The sequence below is a fragment of the Lactuca sativa genome, chromosome 4 (assembly GCF_002870075.4).
Source record: "Lactuca sativa cultivar Salinas chromosome 4, Lsat_Salinas_v11, whole genome shotgun sequence".
Classification (NCBI taxonomy): Eukaryota; Viridiplantae; Streptophyta; class Magnoliopsida; order Asterales; family Asteraceae; genus Lactuca; species Lactuca sativa.
This window is the reverse complement of record NC_056626.2, coordinates 180709826-180716930: the sequence shown is the minus strand read 5'-3', so window position 1 is coordinate 180716930 and position 7105 is coordinate 180709826. Positions and strand designations below refer to the sequence as shown.

Here is a 7105-nt window from a genome sequence, read left to right as displayed (position 1 = left end):
GGAATTGGAGAGAAAGAAACGCATGGAAGATAAAAAGTTACCTTATGACGAAAATACCCTTAGCCTTGATGATAAAAGGATACGCCCATGTCTTCTATTCTACCTTCTTCATCATCTTGCCTTCTGCCTTCTCCAACTGGTACACACAATTTCTTCTTATATACTGTTTATTTATTTATTTATTTTTTGTATAGCTTCTTATATACAGCACAATTTCCTCTTATATACAGCTTCAAACTAGTTTTTTGGGAGATATTATGTTCTTGATCGTCTTCCTTGTGTTTTGTTTTTGGTTATTCTTCTGTACATAATTTCTTTGTATGTAATTTCTTCTTATAAACAACAACCTGTTTTTATATTTCTAGTAAAAAGGGTAAAATTGGAAATAAAATCAAATTGGAAATAGATATCAGCAAATGACTATACAACAAATTTGTTTTTCCTTTCTGCTCACAGTAAGTATATATCAGCAAATGGGCAGAAATATATAGAACTAATGATAACAAACTTTTTATATATTTTCATTTCATTCATGTGATCTTTTGTGGTTTTCCCAGATATACCCTTTTTTAAGAAATTAAGAAACTATAAGTTGGTTTTTCAAAAAGTTCAGTTAACAAATAAGTCTTAAATTCAATATTAAAAATTAATTTTTTTGTACATGCTTAAGTACTTATTGTTTGTTGTAGATGTATAATTAGACTAAAAAATTAGTTAAAACCCATTAAATTATAGATTTTGTTTGATGAAATTTTATATTTATGTGAGACAAATGTATGTTACCTATGCTTACAAATGTTTTATTTATTTATTTATTAAAAGTATAAAAAGACAACCGATCTTAATCTATGAAGATGTTCTTAACCTAAGTACTTAGTTTAAGGTGATGTGGGTAGTTGTTTATTTATACAATAAAAGTTCCATCACAGTACTAAATATAATCAAATTTGTTTCTTTAATAACTAAATAGAATCATACATTATAATTAACAAATGTATATAGTTCATATATAGTCCTTATAAAAAAAAAATATTGTTGTTTATCAATGTTGTTTAAATTTAACTCAAACTATTTTATCATGTATCAGGAAAAGGGATTAGTTCATATATAGTCCTTATGGATACTCCGATACTAAACCCTGCCCATGCTTTAAGAGCCCGAAAATTGCAAGTCATTAACTTGATTTGCTTGTTGTTGACTTTTATTACACAACGTAATAAGGCCAACAAAAAGCGGGTTAGGTTACCTACTAGAAAAGTTATTTTAGAAAGACAAGTTGTACGGGAAGAGTTGCTACACAATCTTTTAGAAGGTGGTCAATGTCGTGACCTTATTCGTATGAGTGAAAACGCTTTTAGGAGATTGTGTGAAATCTTACAAACTGTAGGTGGTCTACGACGTACGCAACGCATGTCCGTTAAGGAACATGTTGCTAGATTTTTGCATATTGTAAGTAATGATTTGCAAACTCGGTTTACCTCGTGGATGTATCGTCGCTCTAGATCAACAACGAGTAGGTGCTTCCATAGAGTATTACGATCGATTATAGCAATAGAAGGTCTTTATATTCAGCAACCTACAGGTGATGTTGTCCCGAGAGAAATTCAAGAAAGTAGGAGATTTTATCCTTTTTTCAAGGATTGTATAGGGGCAATAGATGGAACACATGTTCGTGTCCATGTGCCTAATAGAGATGCCCTTAGATACCGTGGTCGTAAGGGATACCCGACAATAAATGTATTAGCTGCTTATACATTTGATTTGAAGTTTACGTATGTGTTAACGGGTTGGGAGGGTACTGCATCAGACTCGAGAATAATAAAGAACGCATTTACTAGAAATGATAAACTACTAATTCCATCAGGTAATTTTATTAAACCAATGTAATTTCAATATCTAATATTTTTCAATAATATTGATTAAGCTCTTTATAGGTAAATACTATTTAGTAGATGGGGGTTTGCCTCATACGAATAAACTAATGGCGCCATATAGAGGTGTTAGATATCATTTAAAAGAGTACTCAATGCGTGGTCCACAAAATTCTAAAGAGTTGTTTAATCTTCGTCATGCTTCCTTACGTAACACCATTGAGCGAGCTTTTGGTGTCCTTAAAAGAAGGTTTCCTATCATTCGAAGTACAACGGAACCATTTTACTCTTGTGAAACACAATCTGCCATATTTTTGGCATGTTGTATTCTACACAACTGTTTATTAGATGAAGACCGCGACATAAATCTTGAAGATGAGGTGATGCAAGAGATCTTAAACGGACCACAAGAGCAAGATCGTCGTAATTCAACAGAAACATATGAGGGTAATAGAACGGCAGAGCAACTAAGGAATTCAATTGCAAACGAAATGTGGGCAAATTATTTGACACATTCAAACAATTAAATTAATATGTAAAACTAGTTTCATTTTGATACATTTTGTTTTCAATTTCACATTGTATTGATGATTGGTTTTTGAGATTAATTATGTTATTTACCCTTCATATTTTTGATTAGTATTATGCTTCATATTGTGGTCTAACAATGTACCATTCTTTAATTTTTATTCCTATGTGCAAAGTCATCATGATCAAACAGGAAGCTAGTGGTAGTGAAAAGGAACTAGTTAAATGGTCAGAAATAATGGATTATGCGTACATCCAAGCGATGATTAAACAACAAGAGACAGACAATAGGGTGAATGGTAGTTTCACACCAACTGCATATGCTCAAATGGTTGAGGAGTTGAACACAAAGCATCAAATGGATATTACCAAAAGTCATTTGAAGAATCGCTACAAAACCTTAAAAAAATATTTTTCGCAATGGTACGATCTGTTTAGAGGAATTTCAATGAGCAAGTTCTCTTGGAATTCGTCTACTCAACTAATAGAAGCGAAGGAAGAAGTATGGGATAATTTAATAAAAGTAATTGTTCCTTTTATGTCTATGTTATTTTTTTAAAATATTTTATGTTATCGTTTGCAATATTAATTATTTTTGTGTTGTTAAACAGTCAAAACATGAGGTTGCGTCGTTAAGGACAAAAAAGATTGCATACTTCGATGAGATGTTGGTATTATTTGCAAGGGATAGGGCATCTGGTGCACATGCTGAGACAGCGAAAGAAAGAAATGCCCGATTAAATAAAAATGAAAATATTCAAGTTGAAACAATTAAAGAAGTTGATGACATGTTAGATAACAATGAAATTCATTTGGAGAACGAATATGTTGATCTTGATGATAACATTCAGGATGTTATTCCACCTCCTTTTTCACAAGAACAGTCTTCATGTGCAAAGAAGTGTAAGAGTAAAAAGAGGAAATTTGAAGATGACGAAGAAGAAGAAGATATTAACTCAAAGATAATGAAATCGGTTGATAATGTGGCTGGTGCTATCAGGGAGGGTAATATAATTTTTGATAGGGCTTATCCTCAGGAATATACAGGGGAAGAAATTTATAGAGAATTGGAGTTGGTGGGTTTAGAGCCCCATGAATTACCGAGGGCTCTAAATTTTTTGGCAACAAATCAAGCAAAAGCTAGGACATTGTTCAGTTGTCCCCATCAGATACGGATGGGTGTCCTCAAAGATATGATGGGTGCACGTGATTGAATAACCTTGGGTGATTGTTACTGGATTGATCTAATGCGTTTATGATTTTGGTTTTTTTTTATTTTTATTTAGTTGTTTGTGGTTTTCGTTTTGCATCTTGAAAACAATTGAATAACATGTGGGTTTCCTTTTTACAATTTACTTTATATTAAAATAAAATTGTTTTGTTAATGTTTTAAGTAGAGGGGAGGAAGGGAGAGTTGGTTTTTTTTGGGGGTGGGGGTGGGGGGTAGGGGGACGGTAGAATGAATATGGGGATGTAAAGACTTAATATTTACTCAAAAACATAAAAGGGTATAATTGTCTTTTTTTACTTTCTTTTCTTTCCTTTAATGAACTCGGGAGCACCTAAAATGAATACTTTCTTTTCCTTTCTTTCGAACTCGGGAGCACTGAATACTTTATTATTTCCGTTCCCTTCCTTTTCTTTTCTCTCCTTGTTCTTCCTTTCTTTTCTTTTCTTTCCTTTAATGAACTCGGGAGCAGGGTGTAGAGCATGAAGATCACTTGGGTTTTCAACAAGAGAAAAGTATTTCTTATTAAACAAATCTCTTTCTTCTCCTTCCTTTTGATTTTCGCTACAAGATAACATGAGCATGGAAATTTGAACCAAGCATTCAATCTTTGAAAGTGATTGAAATATCAAACTTCCATGAACATCCTTCAAACCTCCATACGAAACCAAAGTATTCCATAAAACGCCTCCTTTCAACAATAATCCATAGAATTAATTTTCATTGACTTTGTATTTCATACCTTCAACGATCACATGAGCGAACATGTGTAAAGGGAATGGAAATCTAAAAGGTTGAGCAGCTACTTAGCAAATCTAGGACGATCTGTGTGGAAATTATGGGTAGATGCGGCAGGTAGTATGGGCCCGTACTACTGAAAGTAGAGGACCCATAGTCGAAACAAGGAAAATTCCAGAGGTTCTGAGTAGCAGATTGAGGAGAGATAACATGGTTGGAGTACCATGATTCATGACAGAGTGAGTTTCTACCTTTACAGATTATCCGGTTGTGGTTGTTCAGACCGAGAGTGACAATGGTGAATTGTGAGGCCAGAGGGCCATGTCGGTCAAGCTTCATTGGAGTACACCTTGCAAGGAGAATTGAGTATAGATCCGGAGGCATTTGACTGGTGAGATGCCAGTTGGAGTCGCATGACTCTAGGAAAAGTGGAGATGATGCTTTGTGGAGGATTATGGTATGGGTTGAGTGATCGACCGATGGTTGAGATGTCACTTTCTGTGACGAGAAGTCCACTATTTCCGCTTCCAGTGTGGAACAAAAAGAGATATCGAGCTTCTGATTTCAGAGTTTGGAGGTAAACCCATGGGGTAGTATATAGATGAGATGTTGTCACCAGAGTATGTGTGGTATGTCTGATGCGAGGTATTCTTATATTGTGAGAGAGTCATCAGAGGGGACTGAGATGGATGAGGATAAGGATATGCTTTATTTGAGTATAGTAAGGCATATTTTAGCAGCAGTTCCAAGTAATCAAGAGGAATATATCGGGGCGGTGGCCCTCGTTATTTCTGTTGTATATCGACTGTAAGAGTGAGGTCTCTTTCTTCTATGATAATTAACACGATGGCATGGTGGCAGAGGAATCAAAGATGAGGTGTGCATGTGTGTGATAGTTCATTACTCCCAGGTTGAGAGTCGTAACTAATTTGGGACGGTCGAGATGTTTGGCGATGTGTCAGTATGATATTTTTGAGTGATTAGAGGCAGTCACATTGGGAGGATTTTGAGGTTTTCATATGAGATACGAGGTACTTGGAGTTATTTCATCATTATCTAGAGAATCATCGAGTGTTGTATGGTGCGTTCCATGAGTTGGGAATGGTACATATGGTGGGCCAATGTGTAGTGTGGTTTGTTGGGTATATCAAGGGACGATGATTCGAACCCTAGTCGGGGGAGGAATGGGTATTTTGCGTGGAAGATCCGCATTCTGATGTGGTACAAAAGTTTAGGTTATGGGGATCTACAGTCCGAGTATATGAGACGGGAGTCATGTGATAGACAATGCAAGTACAAAGCAAGAGGATGCATGTTTCATAGGCTCAGGGGAGAATGAGTGTCTTCATGGAAGGTAGACATGAACCTGGTTATGGTCTGTGTTCTTCAGGTTTGCCAATGTTGGAGTTTCGAGACAGTCGGGTTGTCGAGTTTAAGTTTCGATTGTTGAGAGATTGATAGTTTGACGGATAGATTGTTACATGTACTCCGGGAAGGGCAACAGCTGATTTTCAATCAAGTTCAGGGTCAGTATGAGTAGTTTTGCATGGGCTTGATCGGTAGATAATGGGGTTTTAGATTGTCGTCTACACGTTCTCAGTCATTGACAATTACTCCGTGCTTCAAATTATGAGTTGGAGTACTTCAAGGCTTCGAGTTGCGTGAGTGGAAGATCAGTGGTCGTAGCAAGACATTGTGAGATTCTTTGATGGCGTATCGAGGTATCCGAGTATGATGCCCTAATTTGTTGGATTACTATGAGACTTGGGTCTGTCAGACGGCAAGTGGAGCATCAAGCGACTATATTTCCATATGTGAGACCATCAGTTAATTTTCACCAGAAAAGAATTTGTCCAAGGGTGTGATTGTATTGAGGAAAGTTCCTTGTCTGCGAGAACTTTCCTCAAGAGTAGTGATGCATAATCTGAGTAGGTGTGTGCACCTAACTATGTTTGACCGCGAAGCATGAGTTAGTGAGCTAAGTGTAGTGATGACATGATGAGGAGTTTCTGGGATGATAAGAGAGTGAGTGGATCCGGGTTGGAGTAATCACTTGGGTCGGTCAGGGAAAAACTGTGGGATGAGCCCATGGAGAGTGAGAAAGTATCGTATGACTGCGGAGAGTTATAGCATACATGAGTCAAAGAGAGAGTATCATATGACTGCGGAGAGCTGTTGCATACATGAGTCAAAGAGAGTATCGTATTACTGCGGAGAGCCATAGCATACATGATTCAATGAGAGAGTGTCACAAGCCTACGAGGATCCGTAGCAATTCACTAGTTAGCAAGGGAGTGTTGTGGAACTGCGGGGAGCCGTAGTATACACTAGTCAGTGAGAGAGTGTTGCGGGATTACAAGGAGTTGTAGCATCCACTAGGCAGCGTATGACACGAAGGTGTTGTTACGCTTGTGTAGCCTTGACGATTGAGTCTTTGGGAACCTGGTGGCCAGACTAGGGTCTCTGTGATGGCCGAAAACGTTATATCTCGAATTAGGGATGGATTGTCGCAAATCGGAAGGGGTTGGAAAAGTAATGAGCATATAGATTCGCGGGTCACAGATCATGAGTTGAGTATCATATTGAAGATGAGTGGTTCCAATTATGTTGTTGGACCAGACTCTCGAGTTTGAGTTTGGCTCTATTTGATTATTGGGTAGGTAGGATGAGATTCTGGATTCCGAGATGGATTTCATTTTGAGTGGTAATGGTTTCCATCTGATGTTTTTTCGACCTGAGT

At 36.9% G+C, this 7105-nt stretch overlaps 2 protein-coding genes across 2 annotated transcripts; both read left to right on the top strand.

Annotated features, from left to right (window-relative positions):
• The first annotated feature begins 1116 nt into the window (after positions 1–1116).
• LOC111907906 (uncharacterized) lies at positions 1117–2398 on the top strand. The gene is made up of 2 exons (XM_023903716.2): positions 1117–1864; positions 1935–2398. Exons 1-2 carry the CDS (start codon positions 1117–1119, stop codon positions 2396–2398), a joined length of 1212 nt encoding a protein of 403 aa, XP_023759484.2.
• A 182-nt stretch (positions 2399–2580) lies between these two features.
• Positions 2581–3613, top strand: LOC111900900 (uncharacterized). Its single transcript, XM_023896769.3, has 2 exons — positions 2581–2922; positions 3011–3613. The coding sequence occupies exons 1-2, from the start codon at positions 2581–2583 to the stop codon at positions 3611–3613; spliced, it is 945 nt and encodes a 314-aa protein (XP_023752537.3).
• The last annotated feature ends 3492 nt before the right edge of the window (positions 3614–7105 follow it).